Source organism: Globicephala melas, chromosome 9 (genome assembly GCF_963455315.2).
Source record: "Globicephala melas chromosome 9, mGloMel1.2, whole genome shotgun sequence".
NCBI lineage: Eukaryota > Metazoa > Chordata > Mammalia > Artiodactyla > Delphinidae > Globicephala > Globicephala melas.
Window position 1 is genome coordinate 45,636,600 of NC_083322.1, and position 25,952 is coordinate 45,662,551.

At 35.0% G+C, this 25,952-nt stretch overlaps 1 protein-coding gene across 2 annotated transcripts in view; it reads right to left on the bottom strand.

The window, feature by feature from the left end:
• Positions 1–486: 486 nt before the first annotated feature.
• The window catches only part of ZNRF2 (zinc and ring finger 2), a 104,910-nt gene continuing 79,444 nt past the window's right edge, over positions 487–25,952 (bottom strand). The window contains exons 3-5 of one of the 2 annotated variants that reach the window (XM_030857452.3): positions 18,551–18,656; positions 10,677–10,756; positions 487–7,570 (exon numbers count right to left, since the gene is read on the bottom strand). In XM_030857452.3, the coding sequence (XP_030713312.1) occupies positions 10,699–10,756; positions 18,551–18,656 (164 nt within the window). In that variant the 3' untranslated portion in view covers positions 487–7,570; positions 10,677–10,698. Of the gene's footprint in view, positions 7,571–10,676; positions 10,757–18,550; positions 18,657–24,769; positions 24,847–25,952 lie in introns of those variants that run through there. The other variant, XR_011377725.1, reaches the window with a different exon arrangement.

The following is a 25,952-nucleotide window of genomic DNA, read 5'->3' on the forward strand; positions in this document are numbered from 1 at the left end:
TCTATTACTAAAAAGACTCTGCTTCCAAGAGTAGTGGAAGACTGGTACAATGCACAGGGTATGGGACAAATGAATCAAAGAGAAAACCTCAAGAATGCTTCAGAAAAAAAAAAAAAGAATGCTTCAGAGTACATCTTGGCATTTCACTAAGCAAAACTACTTAGTGAAATGGCCCTACTCCAACAGGTATCTGAGGTTAAGGGAGAGATTAGTGGTGGAGGAGTCCAAGTCATCCAACCCAGATGTCGTTAAACTAGTTCAGTGTAGCCCACTTACCACGCACTTCTAACAGTGTTGGCCACATTTCTGTCTAGACACTCCTTGAACTCTAACACACACACACACACACACACACACACACACACACACACACACACACACACACACACACACACACACACACACACACACACACACACACACACACACACACACACACAGAGCAAGCAAATCCTGTCTGGCTTCTCTCTCAAAGCTCTGCCTCCCATTTAAGATCTTTCATGTTAGAATTGTTGTTCTTTATCTCTAGCTCTCCAGCAGATACTTCTGGCATAATTGGCTTTTCCCTGGGAGAGACATTCTGTCCTTAAGATCCACCCTTCAGGGACTTCCTCTAGTGGCGCAGTGGTTAAGAATCCGCCTGCCAATGCAGGGGACACGGGTTCGAGCCCTGATCCGGGAAGATCCCACATGCCACAGAGCAGCAACTAAGCCCGTGAGCCACAACTACTGAGCCTGCGCTCTGGAGCCCGTGCTCCGCAACAAGAGAAACCACCACAATGAGAAGCCTGCGCACCGCAACTAAGAGTAGCCCCTACTCACCCCAACTAGAGAAAGCCCGCATGCAGCAATGAAGACCCAACACAGCCCCCCAAAAAAATAAATAAATAAAATAATTTAAAAAAAAAAGATTCCACCCTTCAAGATGTGGAAAAAGTACAGCTGGGAGTTGTCTTGGTCTTATCTGTCATCCCTTACATCTAAATGACTACCAAGGTGAGTTAAGTTCTTCCATCTTTGCTTTCCCTATTGTCATTGCTTTAGTTTTGCCCCTCATCATCTTGCCTGAATTACTATAAATTTTCTACAGGGGTCTCTGCCTCTAGTCCCATTCGTCTCTAACCTGAAGGGTAAATCTGATTGTCTTTTTCCTGCTTAAAATCCTTCAATCATAGTTTGGCACATACATCTCTTCATGATTTGTCACCTGCTTACCTCTCTAGACATAGCAACCCTCCAAGAGTGCCATGCTTGTATGTGCTAATCTTTCTGCCTGGGAATCCCATTCCCAGTCTCCTGCTCCACATGACCTTTTATCCATATCCCTAGAGCTATGATTATTTCTTCTTAAAGGCTTAGTCATTCTCTTCCCTAGTCTGAGTTTAATGACCCTTCTCATTACCTCCACAACAGCCTTTGTGTGTACTAATGGCTATCACGACATTTATTACTCCTTATTTGCATCACCCACTAAAGATTAAATTCCTAGAGGTCAGTTTTCCTTGATTTCTGTATTCTTGGCTCCCTAACAGCCCAGAACCAAGCAGTGCTTAATATATAATTGCTGAAATAATAAATCTCTAGATTTCAGCAAGAGCAAGATCAGAATCTGCACTGTCCTCTGGAATACTTAGGTTTCTTCAACATATCAGTTAAGGTTTATGAATTACTCCTACACATCATGAATGAAGAGAATAACAAAATTTATTCACAGATGGGCACAAATATATTTATTGTTTATAAAAACTACTAACATTATTAAGTGCTTACCCTGTGCCTGGTGCATACATGTACTTTCCCATTTAATCCTCACAACAACCCTGAGGTAGGCAGAAGTATTACCTCTTTTTATAGGCGAAAGCGAGGCACAGAGTAGTATCTCGTCCAATGTCAAGGAGATGGCAAAACTAGGCAGTCTGGCTCCAGAACTCACGTGGTTAACCATTATGCTACAAAATTCAATACCTCTTCCATCATGAAAATTGTGCTTCAAAAGACTAATAACTCTCCCTTTAAAAACATAATGGAATGTTACTAAAATACAATCTAAATTTTAAAAGTTATGATTGTGCACTGACAGACCATCCCTCCCCAAAACTTAATAGCTCTCCAGTAATATTTCAATTACAAATTTACAAAATAGGTTTTACATTAGAAATTTCAGAGTACATCTTTCCTAATGGTTATGGTAAAAAGGCCTCTTTGTCCATTACCACTACAAACAGTCGTTTATTAAGCTATTGCAGAATTTCAACTAATATTTTTAGATCCAATTTTTGTGGTAATGGGTTAAACTGAAAAAAATCAATTTTTTCTGTATACAAAAATAAACTGTGACATCAGTTAATTCATGGTAACCTTTCAGCACTCAGGTAATTCTGTTTTACTGTAATGCACTGTCAACTTCTAGACATAAGGGTGGATATGATAAACTTCCTTGAAAACATTCTTCTCTTATTTTCTACTTCTAAATAATGGGATAATTTGGCAAGATCATTTTGAAGTCTTATTTATTAAAATATCAATAATGAATTGTTCCATTTTAGTTTAGAACGTACTAATACAAGTTGTTCCTAACACATTTTCTATATTTCTTGTGATTGATGATTTTGATACCTTATTTAACAGGAAAGTATTTTCTAATAGAGGAAATTATAAAGTATTACAGAAGAGTTGAGGAAACCATGAACAGAGCAGTAGAGGTAAATATCTATCATTATCATGATTTTCAAATAAGGAAACTCATATAGTCATTGGAAAGCAATAAAATGTTAAGGGACTGCTATAATAAAGATCAATATCATCATCCAGTTCCAAAATCTCTTTTGTATCTCTCTATAGGGTCTGCTAACTGTATTACACGCACACAGATGCTCAAAATACTTCTGACTAATAATGAAAGCTTTTCAAGATGCTGGCACCAGATTCACTGGTAACAGGATTCTGATAGAACTCTAAGTTTATAAATATAAATCATCAGTATTTATCAATCTCAGCATACCAAATCAAAAAGGAAGCCATGAGAATTTAGTAATAGAAGAAATTAATCACTTCTGATTCTAAGACTCGGGGTCCTGAAAGGTGCCTCACAGTCCAGGGCAGAGTTAAGAAGCACAAGGCTGGTTAACAGATACTATAATATCACTTTCTAAAATTTCATTTATTTCTGGGATGTGAGTTTATGCCATGCCACTCCTTGCCTCTCTATAAACAAGCAACCAACAATCTATCTTATTATTAGCTATTGGTCTAAAATTAATGATGGCTTAAATATCTGAAAATATGCCAACTCCTCTAAGTATAGTAATGTTGCATTTTTGATAAAACTCAACATTAACGTATCTGGTTTTCATTGATGCCTTTTACTTCCCATAGAGAATCAGATAACTTAAAAGACAAGGTATTTCCCATTCATATAATACAGGAATTCTGTGATTTGAAAAGAACATCCAGTTTCTTAGCTTAAGCACAGCATTCACAGAATATGGTATTCGAAGTATTGTCTGGGTAAGTTATTACCAAAAAAATTTTACCAGCTGTTCCTGAATAAGGATCACTACTAGGAGCATACCAAGTAGCAATTTCCTGTAAAGAAAACAAGTAACAATTTAGTTTCAGAATGAAAAGATCTGGGTAGAGAAGGAAAGTGGACAATAACACAGATAATGTAACTACCATAATGTTCCTCACAGTATGTTGTAGCAAAGAAAAAGATCAGAAGCTACATACTTCAGAAACAAAGGGGAATGGGCCAAAGACAAAATATTGGCATGCTAGAATATTTTTTACCTTAGAAAATATCTAAGAAAGAACAAGGGACACTTCACATTTAACCACTCACTGTCAATATGTTCTGAGTTTACCTCAGGATAAATCAAAATGCAAGAAAATGGCCCAAATGAATTAGGAAACTTCCTGCAACTAACAAACTGTTCTCATATTTAAAGCAATATTTACCTCTATGTAGTTTTATAAAATTCCTAATAATCTGATTTATATGGAAACTTTCTTTTTGAAAACATAAGGACTGGATATTAATATCAACATATAATGTGGATGTCAATCAGATGGTAAGTTCAATTATTCTTTAATTTTAAAAAAGAGTTTCATGCTTTGTTCAAATGTAGCTTATTGTTAGAAAATTTCCCTTCTTTAACTCTCTTTTAGTAAATAAAATTAGGTAATATTTACATTAAATTTACAGTCTTTTTTCATTTAAAGGAATATCCCTGTGACTTGCTATAATATGTTAAACAATTGCTCTTAAACTTCACTAAACCCAAATTTAGCAAGCAAACTAAGCTCTGAAAAGAAAATCTGGTATTTTCATTAACTCATTTAAACTGGAATCTTTTTGAAATACATATTCCAAGTATGCTCCTCAGGCATTCTGGGGCTACATTCTAGTAGACTGTTTAGTAGGTGAAAACTGAAATAACTGTATAACATTTAAAAAAAATAGAAGACTTGCACTAAGAAACTAAAACCTACCCAGTACCCAACAGTTAACAACATGACTTTTTTTAGTTGTTTTGGCTACCACAAAATAATGAGTTACGGAAACCATTATTTATATTTCAATCAGACACTGCTCTTAAAACACAATCTGTATCTGATTTATAACCAGATCTGAAAAACACAGATTAAGACTATTCTTAGTTTATTTCTCTGGGAAAGAGCCAAAAGAAGACAATAATTGTACTCATATACATTCTTACACTCTCTTACACATTTAGGGGGGAAAAAGTCAGATCACCGTAAGATGAGTCAAAATTGGCAATAAACCCATTATGAAGAAAAGAGCGGCACTGAAGTGAAATTTCAGAACACATTGCTTTCTATATACCCAACTGTGATCTTATTTGAAAACAAGTATTTACAAAGATTCTAGAAAACTATAACCAATTTGATAACTAGGGTTTCATTCTTTATTTTATCTCCATAATATTCAGTTGTCAGTAGTTTCAGCTACACGTTTAAACATGTAACGTGATTTTATGTCCTACTTACACTATGCAGTGTCTGTATATAAATTTACAAATATTATAAGTGACATTATGTACAATATTACTTATAATATTTTCCAGATTAGCAATTTTGACTTTAAATAAAAACTGGAGCATCTGGGCTTTAAAAAAATTTCAATTTCTAAATTCTTCTTTTTAGGAAGTCACTGATGGAGACTGAATTTAAAGTAAAAAAAAAAAAGGCTACCTTTTGTAAATTTTAACAAAAAAGGGATCACTATAAACAGATTTAAGTAGATACTGTTCTAGACAAATAATCAAGTAGCACTTGACACTGACAAACACTGAACTTTCTCTTAAACCACAGGAGCTTCTACTGTAGGAGCTGCAGCACAGAACCTTACGACAAACAAAGGCTAAGTGAATACGATTGTGAGAGTATGGTACAGGATAAAGAAGGAAAAGGGAATTTAGGCCAATAAACTTTAAAAGTCAATGAGTAAATTATATCAGAAAATCAACTTCCAAGAGAGTATCAATAGTTAACTACCACAGCTATAGTAAATCTTTTCCTTTAAGAATGGAAGACAACAAAATAATTCTTACCATAACAATATACCAGTAGAAAAAAAACTATTCACATTCTAAGAGGTTTTTCTTGTGTGTGTGAGAGAGAGAAAGAGGGAGAGAAAGCTTACAAAATTGAAAATGTGAACTAAAGTGTATTCATATTAAGATTTCGTGATAACAGAAAAAATTTAAGGAAAGAATATTTTCTTTGAGGGAAGAATATTTTCCATAACTGGTTAAAAAAAGCACCTATGAAACTGTGCTGTCAGCTGTCACAATGGAGGTTTTGGACTCTTCTATCAACTGCAGCATAACAAAAGACATTTCACAGTAAAACTTTAGGGAAAACATTACCTGGTTTAGAATCACACTGAAAGCAATGAAAAACTCTTAATTGTTTATAATATACATATTTTTCTGGGTAGCAGCAGTTGCTCCTGTACGTGCCCTTTTAAAATATATGAAACAGAAGCAATAGAGTAGAAAAAAAATTGAGAAGAATAGCAGCAATAAACAGAAAAGCAAACAAATACATTAGAGTCAAGAAAGCTTAAAATAAGGAAACAGTACTGTGTAACTCTCAATTATACTGAGTAAAGTGCACTGCTTAAATTGTTCACTGATAATATTTTCCCTATGTTGAAAACATGAAATCTATTTATTGGTATTTTTGATATAAAAAAAAAAAGACATTCACTGTTGCAGCCCTGATAGCTCTCCTCCAGTATTTTTTAACCATTCACATGTATTTTGTGGGAATATTTATTCACATAATTTTGCTTAATACATTTCTTTCTAAACAAGACTGAATTTAAAAGTCTCTGTAACATTTTCAATTACAGTAATAACACATTAATAAATTATAAATTAACAAAATCTTCATATTTGCTTTAAAAAATCATTTATCAAATGCTAAACCCCAGATTACCTGGAAAATTAAAGATGCAAATTGCTATAAATCTGGCATCCCAATTAAATTCTGATTTTTAAAAGTATATAAAAATGTCCCTCAAATTATTCCAAGTTCCACTCAAGAAAATTTTATTTTACCCTTTTCATAAGTTATTAAGTTTACAACCTGCTAAATATTTTACCCAAATGTAGGAAAACTGCATGGAGATGCAAAGCACAATAAAATAATTACATGAAAAGAACAAAAATACCCGTTAAAACAAAGTTACTGTAGCTGGAAGCACTTAAAATTGGTAATTAGTATTTTTTTTAAGTTGCATAGCTGCAAAATGATTCATTGCTGATTAACTGTTGAGCAGTTTTATTTAAAAAGGAAACAACATATTTAATAAACTGCAATTCTGTAGATAATCCAAATTTAATTAATTAAAATGTAATTATGTAACTTGATTTTTTTACTCTTTGGAATGCATTCTGATAATTTTAAACCTTTAATTTAAAGTATTAACATACTTTAGCTTTCCTATGTAGAAGTCTATTTTCCACTCTTGGGGGAAAAAAAAAATCAAAGAACTTGAGATCACAGTCTACATTCAGAGAATGTTTTACTGCTTGATTACATTTCTTGGTTTCACATTCAAGACTTTAATTTTTAAGAAGTAAATTACGTGGTCTTCAATTTAAGAATAGATGAATGCAGGAACATCATATTGGGGAAAATAAAGGGACCCCAAACTAAAAACCAAAACAAATTAAAAACAACTAGTTGTGCAGCTCTAGAGAACTTAATAAAAAGTAAATCAACTTTTAAATCAGTTAACTTTGGTGTCTGAATATAAAATGTTCATCAGTATTACCTATGTAGATGACTATTAAGGGATGTGCAGCATTTTCAAAATCCCTGTGTGTCCTTTATTCATGTTTGGTACACTGAGTTCTGTGACAATTGTCCTCTCCTCAGCAGGATTTTTTTTTTCTGTATGATTGTCCATCTCTGCATTACTGAGTCTCACAGAACGTAGATTTCTGGCTGAGTGTGCCTGCATTTTTGTTTTTGCTTTTCCAGAGATAAATCTTCGTATCCTCTCAGTTTTTCAAGCATCTTGAAAAGACAAGGAAACCTGTGTAAAAGTGGATACATTTAGTTTAAGCAATGGTCCATGATAGTAATACAAATCAAAATACAACATCCATTTCCCCATGAACACTGCTTTAGACTGTAAATTTTCATACACTTACTTAGTATTTTAAAAACTGATAAAATTTGTTTTCTGCAAAAGAACAAACCAAGGACACAGAAGGACCAATTAAATCTTAAAATAGTTACAAAAAATAGCCACTAAGTAACAGTCGTTCCCCCTCCACAATAAAGACTACACCAGACTACAGAAAACAAACACACACAATTAACTAAGCCCTCTCCAAGTAACGAAAAACCTCGAATTACAAATAGTGAACAATTTCCTAACTAATCAAGACCTTAGATATTCATGTATCTCTGTTTTGGGCTGGCTACTAAATTAGTATGCTGAAGAGTATCAGAAGTGATACTTACATGCTGCCTTAAAAAAAAAAAGTTTTAACAACACTGAATCCTCTTCAAACCTACACATTTTCTTTTTACATTTTTACTGGAGTATAATTGCTTTACAATGTTGTGTTAGCTTCTGCTGTACAGCAAAGTGAATCAGCTATATGTATACATATATCCCCATATCCCCTCCCTCTTGAGCCTCCCTCCCACCCAAACCCATACACTTTTAATCTAGGACAGCAAAAGGGATAGGAAGAATTTATCATTTGACAAATAAGGGTAGTCAGAACAAAAGCAAAAATGTGAACGAGGTGAAATATTCCATGTCTTCACATTCTCAGAAATGACTCTTCAAGACCCATAGAGAAAGATTCCACTGGTTCACATTTCTGAGGGCAGCTGCCACCAAACTCAGGTTCCACAATGAAAAAAAAAATGAATAAGAAGATAACATTGATATATAGGGTAAGGAAACTGAAATACTGTTTAAAACCAACAGACATGCATATTGACCATGAGATGAGGTGCATGTTCCACATATCCCATAACCTCATTGTGACACTAAAAGAAAAATTTAGCTGATTAGACCATGTAATAAAATATTTTATATCATAAAATTCCATTTTCACACAAAAAAGTTTACTGACTAAAAAGATTTTATCTATGGGTGAAAGATTTAGACATATTATTTTGATATGTGGAATACTAAGATAAAAATTTCATTTTATTAGCATTGTGGTACGCGGGCCTCTCACTGTTGTGGCCTCTCCCGTTGCGGAGCACAGGCTCTGGACGCGCAGTCTCAGCGCCATGGCTCATGGGTCTAGCCGCTCCGCGGCATGTGGGATCTCCCCGGACCAGGGCACTAACCCGTGTGCCCTGCATCGGCAGGCAGACTCTCAACCACTGCGCCACCAGGGAAGCCCATAGCATTGGTTTTTAGTACTTAAAAAGCTTCTAAAATTTTAGCTATAGCTTTACTTTATTGGCCCAGATGTAAGGTGACCCTGAAGACATTCCAAAGCATCCTCCTCTTCAAAAAACACTTTACACAGTAAAATAAAAACATACATACATGCATGTATCCTCAAAATACCACTCCATCACCACACTTTTCTTATACAGCAACCTAATCCCAATTCATACCTCAAATGTGTCAAGGTATGATCTGAATCATCTCACAGTAAAAGGTTCAAAAGCTGATACAGTTTACCCAGGCCTTCACATTTCACAGGCATAACCCTAATGTTATTAAGACAGAGGTCTCTCTCAATGTTGCAGCTCTTATTTCAGTTGCTATAGCTGCTATTAAGTTATCTCAAATATATTTTGTCAATATTCTAATCTGCTGCTATTAAATGACCCTCATTAAGAGGGAACAGAATTCCTTGAATGTGTTTATTATCTCAACACCTCAAATGTAAGACCAGGAGTTATTGAAATAAAAGGAAATGGGGGAACAGCACAGGACTAGATCTCAGGTATTATCTGCTCTAGTTTCCTGCCTCCGGTCTTAGACATTGAGAAAAGATTGTTGTCTGTGACTATCTTGAGTCTCTGAACACAGAGGTTCTAACTCTTTCCAAAACAATTCCAAGATTGGCTAAAATATTCTGCCTTCATATAAAACACAATGTTTTATATCATTTTTCAAATGATAAAGATAAAAAGCTTTTCATATACATGAAGATGGCAATTAAGTTAACTATTTTTTCAAAGCTAAATGATGGAATATGAAAAATAGCAATACTCAAGTGAGGTTTTCATTTCAATCTGCTAAACATTTTCAAAAAATGCAGAATCATGAATAAGCTACATCAATAGTGGAAAACAAATTCTGTATCTGGTTTAAAATTCCATTCAATTTTTTTTTTGTCTACTGTATAGGTAGGATACAAAAGTGAAAGATTAAATTGAACGAATGAATACAAATGCAACTGTCTCAAGAAACTGTTCCTACCTAATAATAGCAAAGAACACAATCTTTTGATTCAATTCCCAGCTCTACTAAGGAACTAGCTATGTGACCTTGACAAGTCAAGTTTCTTACCCTCTCTAAAACTTAATCTCCTCATCATCTGCATAATGGGAGTAGTTAAGAGTACCGAGCTCAAAGGGTTGTTATACCAATTAGATGAGTTATAAATAGATGTAAAATGCTTAGACCAATCCCTGGCACATAATAATGCAATATAAATGCTAACTAATTATTACGATTAGAATTATATTATATTGCATTACCTAAAAACATACCTGGGAAGTTATGGTTAAGAGTATGGAATTTGATTCTATTGCTAACTACATGTCCTTGGACTGTTGGTGCAACGTGCTTCTTAATGTCATAGAACTTAATTACTCTGACCCTCAGGTTTCTCATTGGTAAAATGGGGTCATGATATTCACTTCATGGGTTTTTTTAAAGTATTAAACTAAAATTAAATAAGCTAAAGTGTTTTAAAGTACCAAAAATGTAGAGTTTACTTAATATATGACTCTCTTCAGGAAATCAAGGAAGTTGTTTTTATGTATCTTTTAATGTGAGTTTTCTACACAGTAGCCTAATACAATGTCTGGAACACATATACACACACACACACCTTAATTAATAAATGAGTGAATAAAAACGGTGGTTGAGAATGTATAACTCAGGTAACAGTTTAAAAAGCAATTAAAACAGAAAATGGGAGAATTACCTATAAAACAGGAAGCTGATGCTTAATCTGAAGGGTGCTCAGGGCAAGATCTATTTACTTCAAACCATTCATCTATGCAGCTAGAAAAGAAAAAAAACCAGAAAAACTGAAACACTTATGTTTAATTATTTATATCATAACAGTCTTAATAAAAATGCTTACTTCTTGACATTAATATATCTCTATGGAAAAAAATTCAATATTTTTAATGACATATTTGGCATATAGAAATAAAAGATAAGAATATGTTTATTACACTGATTATTCTAAGCAGTTGGGAAATGAATCTTTGCAAAATTATACTATGAAGTACTTTAAAGTTTAAACAGAACAACCATTCCCAAAAGAGAACCTAAAGAACTACCACTTTACCAATATTCAAAATTAAAGGACAAATCTGGACAGATATTTCTCTCTTCAAACTAGTTGTTCATTTATGCAAATGTTAACCAGTTTATGCCATACATAGATCAAGCTTTTAAGCTTTAATTCTTGACAATACTGCATTACATTTTAAAAGACCATATTTATGTGATGTGAGTATTGAAAACTTAATTTAATTCTATCCCTTCCTTCCTGCAATACATATATATATACAAATAAATATACCATCATCCATTTGTATTTATAAACTATTGCATGATTTTATAGGAAGTTAAATATTAGGGTGCATATATAATTATCATTGTAGATCTGCACTGTCCAGTGCAGTAAGCCACAAGCCACATGTGGCTATTTAAATTTAAATTAATTAAAATTAAATAAAAGAAAAATGCACTGCCTCAGTCACACTAGCCACATTTCAAGTGCTCAGCAGCCACATGGCTAGCGGCTACTCTATTAGACAGCACAGATATGTAACATTTCCATCCCTGAAGAAACTTCTAATGATAAACTCAAGGCCTTAAGAAGGTTAAGTAACTTGCTCAACAGCTAGGAAGTTACCCAAGCGGATTTTAAACTGTTCAACATTCTCACTGTTGACACATTGCAAATTTGCATATGCCACAAAGCTAGAAGGCTTGGCTAATACGTTGAAGGGTAAAATTAATATTTATCCAACCTCATATCCTGACAGTTGGTTTGATAGGTAAAAATGATGGATAAATTTAAAAGGAAAGAAGGTAAAAGATCTCAACCATATGACATTCTTTCAATATCTAAAACAATTTCTGTTGTCCTTTTGCTGTCTAAATAAACATGCCCAATTTGGCTTATGACACTTTTTTCATTCGGCCTGCTCTCTATTCGACTCACCTGGCTCTAGACGTCCTCTGGTCTACCAGAATACCTCTTACAACAAAGTACTGAGAAATGAACAAAATACTCCAGATGTGTTAACAATTCCCAATACATCTGAATAGTACACCTCTGTGATCTAAAATGGGTACTTCTTATTTTACAATCATATGATTTCAGCTCATCTAGACAAAGAAACCATTTAAAATCCCAGGTCCTTCTTACATAAATTGCTATCAACCCACGTTATTTAAAATATTATATTCCTCTCTCCAAAATCCAGCAGAAAATCACTCTCCTGATTTTGGTGCTTTACTTCCTTCGGCATTTTCTTACTCTAAAACTATATATATGAGTATTCCAAAACAACGTATAGTACTGTTTCCATGTTTTAAATTTTATTTGAATACTACTATAAGGTATGCTTTTTTCTAGTGGCTTTTTTTCAGTCAATTTGAGGTTCGCAACTGTTAATAAATAAGGCTCTAGTTTTTACATTTTCACTGTGTATAATGTTCCATCGTATAAGCACACTGCAATTTATGTATCCATTCTTTTACCAATGGACACTTTCAGTGATGCTATGAACATTCTTATACATCTCTTAGCCAGTACTACTCAAGGGGTGGTACACACAGTGCTAATCCTTGAGCTATTTGTTACCAGTCCTCTAAACACACTGTTCTGATTGACTTTTTTTTTTTTAAGCACTGCACAGCTTTCTTAATGAAGACAGCACTGTATTGATTTATTTTCTGGTAGAAGCTCCTTGATCTCACCCTGTACCTGCACACTAAGTAGTAGTAGCAGCACTGTCCTGGAGCACAAGATCAAAAATCCCTCCAGAGCATACCTAGGAGTGGAATTACTGAGTTGTAGGATATGTACAGCAGACTCATTTGTATGCTTACTGGACACTTGCAGCTTTTTGTGAACTGGCTGTCAACAACTTTTGCCTATTTTGATTTGTCTTTTCCTTACAGACTTGTAAGAAGTTATTATCCAGATATTTCAGCTGTAACATAATATACACATTTTTGATGAACCTTGCTTTCTACAAAACTATTCACTAAAAATAACAGGGTTTATGAGAGAAAAAAAACAGGTTAAAGGCAGACCACTCAAATAATACAACCCTGTAATCGGAACAAAGCTGTGTTCCTTCCAAACAAATAAAATACCTCTGTAAATATAGGATTTCTTTTAAAAGGGTGAGGTTAGCTTGATATAAAGAGGATTAAGGAAGGACTGATACTGTTTGAGTTACGGAGACAAAAGCCAAAGCACAACATTTGAGAACTATGAAGTAAACAGGCACTTCCAAAATAAATCCCAGAGCCTAACTGAATTGGGTGTGAGACTACTTGGTGAATGGGCATCCTTAAAGTTACCTGTATTCTTCCATGGCTTGCTTCCATATTTGCTCTTATTTGATGGAGCAAAGCATTAATGTGCTGAAAAATATTATATATGAACCAGTATGATGTGATTATACTGTCGCCCTTCTATACCATTTACCAACTACAATGAGCTAACTGCATTACAGAAAGTTGCTGAAGGAGAGTACTGTTTCAGACAGCAAAACTTTGTTGTTATGAAAACACTCTGAGGTCTAGCTTTTAACTTTTTCACAGTATCATGATGCAAAAAAAGTTTAAAATTTTAACGTAGTCAAATTCATCAACTTGTCTTCTAACTTTTTATGGGGAGGTTATCTTAGCCCCCCAAATAATTCCTTACCATGAGGTTAAGAACGTCTCTCTATATTCTTTCCGACACTTTAGATTTTAGTTTCCACGGGCAGTTAATTTGGAATTCTTATTTCAAATGTAAAATAGGATTCAATTATTTTTTCATATCAATAACAGTACTTTTTCATAGCAATAACATATCAATCGATCCCAGTGCCATTCACTGAATAGTTCATTCTTATGAACTAATTGGGAAACTAATTTTTCCATTTATTCATGTCAAACAAACCTTACATAGCACCTATTATGTGCCAGAACTTTCTAAAAATAACTCATTTAAAACCTCAGAAGAGGGACTTCCCTGGTGGTCCAGTGGTAAAGAATCTGCCTTTCGGGCTTCCCTGGTGGTGCAGTGGTTGAGAGCCTGCCTGCCGATGCAGGGGACACGGGTTTGTGCCCCGGTCTGGGAAGATCCCACATGCTGCGGAGCGGCTGGGCCCGTGAGCCATGGCTGCTGAGCCTGCGCGTCTGGAGCCTGTGCTCCTCAATGGGAGAGGCCACAACAGTGAGAGGCCCGCGTACCGCAAAAAAAAAAAAAAAAGAATCTGCCTTTCAATGCAGGGGACACAGGTTCGATCCCTCATCAGGGAATTAAGATCCCACATGCTGCAGGGCAACTAAGCCCGCACACCGCAACTACTGAGCCCGCATGCCTCACTACAGAGCCTGCGTGAGGCAAACTACAGAGCCTACGTGCTCTGGAGTCCACATGCTACAACCAGAGAGAGAAAACCTGCACACCACAACCAGAGAAAAGACTGCACACCACAACGAAGAACCCGTGCCCCGCAACGAAAGATCCCACATGCCGCAACTAAGGCCCGATGCAGCCAAAAATAAATAAATAAATGATGATAATTAAAAAAACCTCAGAACAACTCTATGAAGTTGGTACTATTGCCTCATTTTACAGATTAAGGCAGAGAAAAATTAAGTAACTTGACCAAGATGACACAGTGAATTAACAGAGGGGCTGGAATTCAAATCTTAGGAATCCTGACTCCCAACAGTCCATGCTCTTAAACCTCCATGTTATGCTGTCTCTCCATATATGCATGAGTGTTTATGGACTCTATTCTTTCCCACTTACCCACCTATATCCTTTCCACACCGTCTTAATTAATAGTCCTATAGTGAATTTGTACAGGACAAGCTCCCTGTCCCTAGGATTGCTTTCTTCTTTATGAGTGTCTCAACTATTCTTGGCCCTTTGTTCTTTTATCTGTATATATTTAAGAATCAACTTGTCAAGTTACATGAAAAAATTAGTTGAGATTTGACTGGAATAGCATTAACTACATAGATTTGGGGTGAAGTGACATCTCTATGACATTGAGTTTTCCTAGCCACAAAAAGGTACCTGTATTTATTTTAAACCTTCTATAATATCTTTCAATAAAGTTTTAAAGTCTTGAATATCTTAAGATTTATTCTCAACATACTTTATTCCTGTTGTAGTTTCTGTTGCTGTTAATGTTTTTAATCTAAAAAAAAGTTATATATATTTTTTGTACTGGGATATGAATGCAGCTGTTTTTCATATGTTGAGCTCATATCTGGCAACCCAGCTAAATTCTTATTAATTTTAATATATTATCTAATATTCTTTGCTTTTGATTTTAAATTATTAATAATATAGAATTTATTAATCTGGTCCTCTTCCTCTGTTAATGTGGTAACTTATATACATAAATTTTCTAATCATATATTTCTTTGCATTCGTAACATAAATCCAATTGGGTTGAAAGGCATTACTTTCGATCTATATTGATGAATTTGGTTTGCTAGTATGTTTTTGCATTTTGCATTTATATTCATAAATGAGAGTTCCTTTTAATTTTCTCTCTTATCCTGTCCTTGTCTGATTTGGGTTATCAAGTTTATACTATTCTCATAAAATAAGTGGGAGAACCTTCTATCATCTTCTACTTTTGGGGGGAATTTACAACTGTTAACATGGTGTTCTTTGGATATCTGATAAATTTGCTGTCCAACTGTCATCATGGGCCTGTTTTTAGGTTTTTGGTTTGGTTTTTTAAAAACTATTTGTGGTTTTTCAGGGTTAGTCTTAATAACTACTTATAGTTATTAGTCTATTCAGGTTTCCTATTTTTGTGTCATTTTGGACAATATTATATTTTTAAGGAAACTGCCTGTTTTAAATTTTTTACTTGAAAAGTATAAAATTTTTCACAAAATTTTCCAATCGTTTTTAATTTCTGCCATATCTAGAGTTATGTGTTCCTTTTCATTCCTATACTGTTTATTTTTTCCTTCTAGAGACAATCTTGCCAGAGGCTAATCTATTTTATTATTCTTTTCAAAGAAACAACTTTTGACTTTGTCAGTCTCCACTCTAGTGTGTAATTTTTTCATTCAATCTTTCTTCTCTGATCTTTGTTTGCTTTGTGTTTATTCTGTTACCAATTTTCTAATTTCAGTAAGAACTTTGATTATTGATTTTCAGTCTTCTTAAAAATATTTTAAATTAATTAATTAATTTATTTTTGGCTGCAAAGGGTCTTTGTTGCTGCACACGGGCTTTCTCCAGTTGCAGCAAGCGTGGGCTACTGTTCGTTGCAGTGCGTGGGCTTACTGTGGTGGCTTCTCTTGTTGCGGAGCATGGGCTCTAGGTGCGTAGGCTCAGTAGTTGTGGCGCATGGGCTTTAGCTGCTCCGTGGCATGTGAGCCCCTCCCGGACCAGGGATCAAACCCATGTCCCCTGCATTGGCAGGAGGATTCTTAACCACTGTACCACCAGGGGAGTCCCTTTCAGTCTTTCTTTTAACACAAGCCTTGGTTTTCACTATTATTCAGTTCAGAGTATTTTCTAAGTTCCCTTATGACTTCTTCTTTGATCCCAGAATATTTATCTTTTGTCACTGACATCAAACTGAGCTCAGAGAACAGCTTTCTGTATGGTACCATCGTTTTGTGGTTTGTTAAGACTTGTCTTATGGTCTAGTACATGATCAGTTTCTACAATACTTCATACATACTTGAAAAGAAAATGTACTAATTGCCGGGTGCAGACATACACATACATATCCATTAGATCAAATCTGTTAACTGTATTGCTCAATTTTTCTAGGTCTTAACTAATTTTGTGTATGTCTGCTTGACTCAGTGAGAAGTGTGTTGAAATTTCCCATTATCATGATGGATTTGTCAATTTTTTCTGACAGTCCTACGAATATTTTGAGACTGTGTTCTTTGGTACACAAAGAATTGAATTTTATATACTTTTATCATAAAATATTAATATTTTCTGCAGTAAAGTTAATTTTGTCCAATATTAATTTAGCTTTGTCAGTTTTACTTTAGTTAATATTTTCCTGGATATAGTTTACTATCCCTTTACATCCATATTTTTCTATATCCCTTACGTTTAAGTGTGTTGCTCATCAACAGCATATCCCAATCTTTTGATTTGTTTTCAACTGGTTAATTTGATCTATTTGGATTTATTATAATTACTGATACTGGATTTATTTTTGCCTCTTTGTTTTGGTACTATTTACTATTTTCTCTATGTTTTCCCCAACCCCCATGCCCTGCTTTTAAATAAAATTCCACATTATTTCTTTTATTGCTTTTAAAGTTATAGTTTTCTATTCTTTTTGTAGGTTACCTTAAATCGTCTTAAATCAAATTTTTCCTGAAACCAAGAACACTTTATGAGAAACCAGATGGGCTCTGGAGTCAAACAGACATGGCTAGAATCTCAGTTCTTCCATTTATTACCAGCTATGCGACCTTGGAGAGATTGCCTATGGTCTCCCAGCTTATTTCCTCAGCTGTACAATGAGATTGTTACAAGGCTTATATACGATAACCTATTCAAGAAGCTATGGACAACACCTTGATCACAGTAAATGCTTAACAAATGGTAGCCTTTGGGATGCAAACAGATATGGGCTTAAGTTTTAGTACTCGCAGGAAAAAGGCCATTTTTTTTTAACATCTTTATTGGAGTATAATTGATTCACAATGGTGTGTCAGCTTCTGCTGTATGACAAAGTGAACCAGCCATACATATATGTGTGTGTGTGTGTATATATATATATATATATATCTCCCCATATCTCCTCCCTCGTGTCTCCCTCCCACTCTCCCTATCCCGCCCCTCTAGGTGGACACAAAGCACCAAGCTGATCTCCCTGTGCTATGCGGCTGCTTCCCACTAGCTATCTAGTTTACATTTGGTAGTGTATATATGTCCATGCCACCCTCTCACTTCGTCCCAGCTTACCCTTCCCCCTCCCTGTGTCCTCAAGTCCATTCTCTACACCTGCGTCTTTATTCCTGTCCTTCCCCTAGGTTCTTCACAACCTTTTTTTAAATTATTTTAGATTCCACATATTTGTGTTAGCATACGGTATTTGTTTTTCTCTTTCTGACTTACTTCACTCTGTATGACAGTCTCTAGGTCCATCCACCTCACTACAAATAACTCAATTTCGTTTCTTTTTATGGCTGGGTAATATTCCATTGTATATATGTGCCACATCTTCCTTATCCATTCATCTGTCAATGGACACTTAGGTTGCTTCCACGTCCTGGTAGTGTAAATAGTGCTGCAATGAACATTGTGGTACATGACTCTTATTGAATTACGGTTTTCTCAGGGTATATGCCCAGTAGTGGGTTTGCTGGGTCGTATGGTAGTTCTATTTTTAGTTTTTTAAGGAACCTCCATACTGTTCTCCATAGTGGCTGTGTCAATTTACATTCCCACCAACAGTAAGGCTATTGTTTTTTAAGAAATGGGGAAAGGGAGTTTCAATGAAGAAGAAATCTTTTCAGCCCTAACTACAAAAGTGTGAAACCTGAGAAAGGTCTTTTAGTCTAATATCAATTTGGTTAACATAAAAATAAACTTACCCTTTATGATATATGCATAGACAAGGCAGTCGTGCTATAGTATCTCCCTGCTGCAATTCTTCAAGGCATATTGCACATTCCCCAGCATCTTTACTCAGCACATCCTCTGAGAAAGAAGAAAATGAGTTTAGGACAATAAAACTGAAAGAATTATGTGAATGCTAACTTATGAAGAGTGCTGACTGGCATGTTTTGTCAGAAATACATAAAACTCAGCACCTATATTTGAAATGCTATTCACAAATCAGTGAATAATGTTTACCTTTACTTATGGACAGTGTCTCTCATTTCCATTTAGATTTCATTGAGGCACTGCAGTTAGTAATTAAGAACAGTATGGAATCCTCCAACTTGCAAATAACTTTGCTATAAAACTTTATCAGTAAGTCAGTTATTTGGAATTTGGAATTTATTGTCCTTATGCTACTAATCAATATTAATCTGGTGCCCAAGCTAGTTCAAAAAAGTGTATAGAGTATAACATGGCAGAAAAGACATGAAAATACTATTGTAATTTTAAAAATTCTAAAATAACAAAATTGCATAAGTTAAAGAAATCATCTTTAACACAGGACTTTAAAACAATCTGCTTAATTCAAGAAAATACAAAGGTAAATCAAAGCTTTTGTGTAGATTCTGAAAGGGATTTTTGGAAACTTGAGGATTTCAGGCATTAGGCTCAACATTAATCCTTTTTTTTTCTTTTTAACATTAAATTTCCCAATTTTAATAACTGTACTATATTTAGGTCTTAATCCTTTCCCATGACAATGCCAAGTCTACTCCAGGCAGCAATTACACTAACTTGCAGGGTATTTTAATCACTTTGTTTAAAATATTCCTATGGTGAAACCCTTTATAAAGCAAAAATTCCTTTTGGGGGAAAGAAAAAAAAAAGGTTCTCTCAATTTATGTTTTATACTGAAATTTTAATTTAAATTACATTTTATTAACGTTAAATTTTAATTTTACAAGGATCTTGCCTAAAATAGAGTATATTAGCCGGACATACTTTGTGACTTTTTTTTTTTCTTTTTCTGTACGCGGGCCTCTCACTGCTGTGGCCCCCCCTGCCGCGGAGCACAGGCTCCAGACGCGCAGGCCCAGCAGCCACGGCCCACGGGCCCAGCCGCTCCACGGCATGCGTGTTCCTCCCGGACCAGGGCACGAAACCGCTTCCCCTGCATCGGCAGGCAGACCCCCAACCACTGCGCCACCAGGGAAGCCCTGTAACTCTTTTTAAATGAGGAATAACTAAAACATGCCATTAAAACTGTTGAAGAGTACACATTCTTAGTAAGTTTGGAGAACAAAAAGCAAAAGCAGGAACATGCAGTATAAATTTATATCACAAATAGATAAATTACTGGTTTTGGAAATAAAACCAAACAAGCTAAAGGGGAAAGGCTGCATTAATCTCTACCTAAGTGCTTAAACACAGAGCAAGGTAGGAAAGTTTCCTAAAATTAAGTACTTATCTGCTAGTCCCATACCTCTTATAAACACCAACAAATTTAATTGTGCACATATCTGTAACAGTTCCTTCTAGAAAAATCCATTCTATAAGTAGTTCCCCCTTTAGTTATTCATTTTGAGATAGCACATTAAGATGAAATACAGACTCTATTTGGCCTACAGAAAGTAAGGTAGCAGCAGATGATTTACCCATAAGGCTAGAGGGGGTAAGAGGGCAACTTCCACAGAAAAAGGAAAGGCCTTAGCAAGAAGGCTTATGCTTTCAGAATCTAGGGAATATGGTTGAAGTAATTTAGCTAACTATTGGGTAGCTCACAAGCTAAAATATCACATCAAAGACTTAACCAGAAGAAGATTTTTGGGCAAGTGGAACTGGGTAAATAGAAAATGATGCCTATTAACACTCCCCTCAAGAGTCCTCTCCCCATTTTTCTTTTCTTGACCCTGGAGGTCCCAACCACAACCCCGACCCCACCTGCAACCCCAAGTCTTTCCTCCTCCTCTTGATCTCCATTTTCCTCTTATTGTTCTGGATAGGTTTCCACAGATACGGAACCAGTTTAATGTAAAGCACCTAACTAGTGTTAAAGTTAATTGGTATATTGGAACCCACAAAATGGAAGTCATCTCAGTGGCTCTGACCACATCCCAAACCTATACCTAAGTCAGCCTAAACTACAGAAAATACCTCACTCTCAAGGAAACCCAACACCAATCACAATCCTCCAACTCAGCTTTAGCTAGCCTACTTTGCCCTAGAAAATAGAACCTGCTAGCCTTATAAGGAAACCCCCAGCCTCCTAGCCAATCATGTCTTGTTTTCACAGTGCCTCTTCTAAGGCCCCATAAAACTCACTCTTGTCCAAAATCCCCTGGGGAGGTGCTTATTAGGCACTGTAGTCCCCCAATCTATGGATTGTTTTTCCCTTGAATAAAGGACATCAAACTTGTTACCAAATTTTTTAGTTTTATTATTTAACATTAGGATGATAGCAATGAAAAAAAGAGGAAAAGATACGAAGCAAACACTAAAAGATCATAGTACAGGTATAATTCCAAATAATATGGAATTTTTTGTGGTATGTTCTCACCACTTAGATTTTTTTCACCACAAAGATATACCACATCATAACATAAATCTAAGTCGCACAACTAACTTCAAAAAATTAACCATCACTTTTTATCAAGCCTAAGACATCAATAATTATAAGATGCACCATGAGTTTTATATTTCACCAAGAAAAAAATGCTTCCGTTAAACTATGACACAAATCAATTTTAAGACATGTCTCATTTTTCAGAGCTGTTAAAATTTATAAGGTGTGTCTTAGAATTGATGGACTAGGGTATCAAATTTTCTACCTTTTGGAATATAGTAACAATGCATCTAGATTTAAGTATAAAGGAACCAAAAAATCTCTATTAACATAAATTAGATAGACCAGCTTTTAAAAAATAAAAAGTATTGCCACATTTTTGCCATATAAATCTATGTAACAGATTCTCAACACAAAATAAAAACAGGTAGAAATCCACGAAGTAAAAGCTTCTGAATTCATTGTTCACAGAAATTTAAGTGTCTTACACTGCTTTTATGTTGACCTATAACTACCAACTCTCATTTCTTTATCACAATAGGTTTTAAAAATCTTTTGAGTTGGGAAAATTTTAATATCTTAAAAGGCCTTGGTTATTCTGTTTACAAGAAAATTTATTTACAGTACAACAAAGACAAATCCAATCTGCATATATGCAAATTCATGTGCATAAATCTGCATATGTGCAAATCCATATGCATATAATTAGCAGAATATAGGGCTTCCCTGGTGGCGCAGTGGTTGAGAGTCCGCCTGCCGATGCAGGGGACGCGGGTTCGTGCCTCAGTCCGGGAAGATCCCACATGCCGCGGAGAGGCTGGGCCCATGAGCCATGGCCGCTGAGCCTGCACATCCGGAGCCTGTGCTCCACAACGGGAGAGGCCACAACAGTGAGAGGCCCGCATATGGCAAAAAAATAAAAATAAGAAGAATATAATGATATGCTTTGCAGGTACTAATTTAAAAAAATCTTTTTAGTTTAATCTAGAATGACATATTAATGTCAGTCATTTTAATCAGAAGGTCCTAAAGCCCAAGTAATAAAAAATATGCAGAACTGTATTTTCTATGTTAAGATATATATATATACACATACATATATATATATATGTGTGTGTGTATATATATACATATACATATATAAGAACATTCCAAACACATTAATTTCAGTGCAGCTCAATATCCAATGTAAACAGTTTCTAATGAAATCATCTCTGCTCAGAAAATTAAAAGTTAACATTAACATATTATAGTCACTGCTCAACTGCATTTTGATAAGCAACTCTGAGTTAAAAGACAGTTCGTTCTCAACAGTTACTGCCCCAAGTAGCAAATGCTTAATTTTCAAATTTGAAAGTCTTATTTCCAATAGAATCTGTCTTTGCATGTTTGAAGGTAGTTTTTATTTTTGAAAAGTTACTATGAAACGTGATTAACTTTTGACTGGAGGTTTTCCAGAGTATGCCCCTCTCCTACCCCATTGTGACACTGTACTTTCTTTCAAAGGGAAATTTTCAGCTTAGTAATGAGATACATACAGAGTTAAATAGGGCCTAGAAATACCACTAAATCCAGGACACTGAAGCATCTTTAAGACAGCTGGGAAAAGGTTATTAAAAGTCTTTAGCTAATCAATTGAAAACATTCATGAAGAAACCATCTCAGGCAATAAGGAGTCAATGTTTTAGGACTAGAATACCTTAAGGGTAGACTACTAACTAGCCAAAATTAATATGAGAAAAGCAGAGAAGGGAACACAAATAGATTTAACTACCATGGTTGGCTAGTATGGAATTCCCGCTCTCCACAAGCACTGATTAGTGGACAGATACTCAAGACTGTGAACAGGAAACTAAACTTGTGTTGCTTTTTCAAAAGTGTTGTTGATGTCCCACCTAACAGCTGGAATCAGTGTATTCCTTATCAGTCTAATTCTTTGATTTATTCACATGGTCTATGCATTGATTTAGAGGTACCGATACAGGAAAAGAAGAATTAAACCTAGAATAGAACAATGATTTTATCAAGAAGTAGGCACCAGAATCACTTGGGTATGTATTCTGCTCAACAGAGAAACAAAACAAAAAAACATATACCTGGGCCCCATCCCTAGAGATTCTGAAATATACCCCTGCTTCAGAAAACAACTGCTATCAAGGAAAGAGCGTGCTGAAGTAGAAAGAGCGTTAAGATTTAAAGCTGCAAACAATATTAGTTTGGTATATAACATCCAAAATGTTGGTCACCCTTGAGTTTCCTTTTACTCTTCTTTAATACTAGCACTAATAAAGGTATTCAAAATGTTACAGAGATGAAATTTTAAAGACTCTTGTGTAAAAATTCATGTTATAAAAACACTATACAAAATATCAGTTTTTATCATTATCAGAAAAACCTTTATGGACTTCTTGAAAAACAAAGTTGGTCATTTTTCTCTTTCCTCTTCTCCCCATTCTGGTTATTCTAGTTGTTGCAATTTTATAAAATGTCATAAATAATTCCATAGCCAACAGAAACTTCTATAGGATACTCTTGACCCAGCCATTTCTAGAGACCTATTATAATTGCCAGACTGGTAACAACTCCATACAAACGATACTGCCTAATTAACTTTTAAACGTTTTGGCTTCACTCTATATTTAAAAGTACTATAAATGTCCACTTTGTTACATGCTTTTAGACGTACTTAAGTCTTTTATTAATCCTATGAGGTAACTAAGGTTACCTCCATTTTACAAATAAAGAAACTGAGGCTCAAATAAATTACGTAACTTACCAGAAGTTACTAAACTAGTAAGTTCTAGGGTCAGGATTCAAATTTAGGGTAAGTCTTTGGCCTTTCTACAACTTCATGAATTTTGCTACAAAACAATTTCACTTTAAGAGTATAAATACAGAAGCAAACTGTTTTAGGCAACGTTAGGTTTGAAATGTTAAAGGTGAGGATAGCTACCTATTTAGAGGAAGTATGCTTAAGACTGGTCATATGCTTTATCTTCTGGAGTTATTAAACTGCTATAAAAACTGGTATCAGAAATGAGCTCACACTTTACCGCTTACTTCCTTCTATGGAACAGGAAAACAGCCCTGTCCAATAGAACTTTCTATGATGACAGAAATAATCTTTTAACTGTGTTGTCCAAAACAGTAGCTACTAGCCACATACGGCCTGAAAATAGCACTTGAAATGTGTGCAACTGAGAAACTGAATTGTAAATTTAATTTTTGCAAAATGTGAAATCTATATATTTCAATACAGTAGATAAGGAACACACATTTATAAACTAAAAACTTCTGTAAACTGTTATTTTACTTATAGCCTCAAGCTCTTAATTTGCATCACCCAAAGAAATTACTTAAAATTCAAGCAGCCAAATATGCAAAATTAAAATATTTAGCAAGTACAAGCACATATCCATATAGTTATTGCACATCAAGACAACATGAAAAAAAGCAGACAGCCAAAATCCTTTGGGGTGGTAGGGAAGAAAAACAACAAGACCAAATTTGTTAGAGGCAGCCAACAAAACTCCATGCGAAAATTTCATAATCATCACAACCTTATTTTCAGATCAAGCATCCAAAGGTGTATGATCTTTTCAGCAAAATACAATGCCAAGCACTATTATGGATCAGGCATTTTTACCTGAAGACTTATTTTTTGTTCTTGAACCCTCAATGATAGCAGTAGAAAACAAAAGCAGCTGAAATGTGAAATAATCCCTAGAAAAGTCAAGAATTAAAAAAATTCACAACATTAGTAAGAAGCAATTACTCAAAGAATGAAAAATTGCAGCTCACAAGGTTTATTAATAAATACTTTCAGATATAGAGTTATACCTAATGGACTTAAGAGAAGTTAACATTAATATTCTAGATTATAGATCCGTGAGATGTTACTGTACTCAAGTATCATTAAGGGGAGTTAGAAATGATATTTAACAAAGGGAAACAGTCATTTTCCCTGTAAGATTAATATATCAATAAAAACATGGGGATAACCTTTACTAAACTGTCTAAAACTCAAAGTTCATGGTCAGGGTCAAATTTCACCCTGTTTGGAAACTTCTTATTCTGGTTCGATGAGAAATTGCGGGCTTCCTCTGCCTAGATGCTACTGACATTTACTGCATCAATGCTTTCTTTAGGTTAAATATAATTGAGAATTGGCTAAACACATAGCCACTTTCCATTTGCACTGTTAGAAATTTACTTTAAAATTAAGACTATTCTTCAAGAGGAGACAGAAGCTGTGACTCTTCTGATGACTGTTAAGGAAAGATGTGTACTCTTGGGAATATTTTGGAAATTGACATTTGGCACCTTCTCCAAGAAAATATAAGTAAAATAAAATGGAACCCAAAGTACATACTCCAAAAGGTAAAATATACAAAAACAACACTAACTAAAAACTTATAGATTTAGCTTTCTTGGACCTTATTGTTTCTAACTTGCCTAAAAAAATAGCTCAGGATTAAGTATTTTATAAAACCAGATACTGGGACTTCCCTGGTGGTGCAGTGGTTAAGAATCCGCCTGCCAATGCAGGGAACATGGTTCGATCCCTGGTCCAGGAAGATCCCACATGTCACGGAGCAACTAAGCCCGTGCGTCACAACTACTGAGCCTGCGTTCTAGAGCTGGCGAGCTACACTACTGAGCCCACGCGCCACAACTACTGAAGCCTGCACGCTTAGAGCCGTGCTCCGCAAGGGAAGCCACTGCAATGAGAAGCCCGCGCACAGCAACGAAGACCCAATGCAGCCAAAAATTAATTAATTTTAAAAAAAGGTACCTAATAAGCTGCAAGAAGTTATACAAGTCATCTA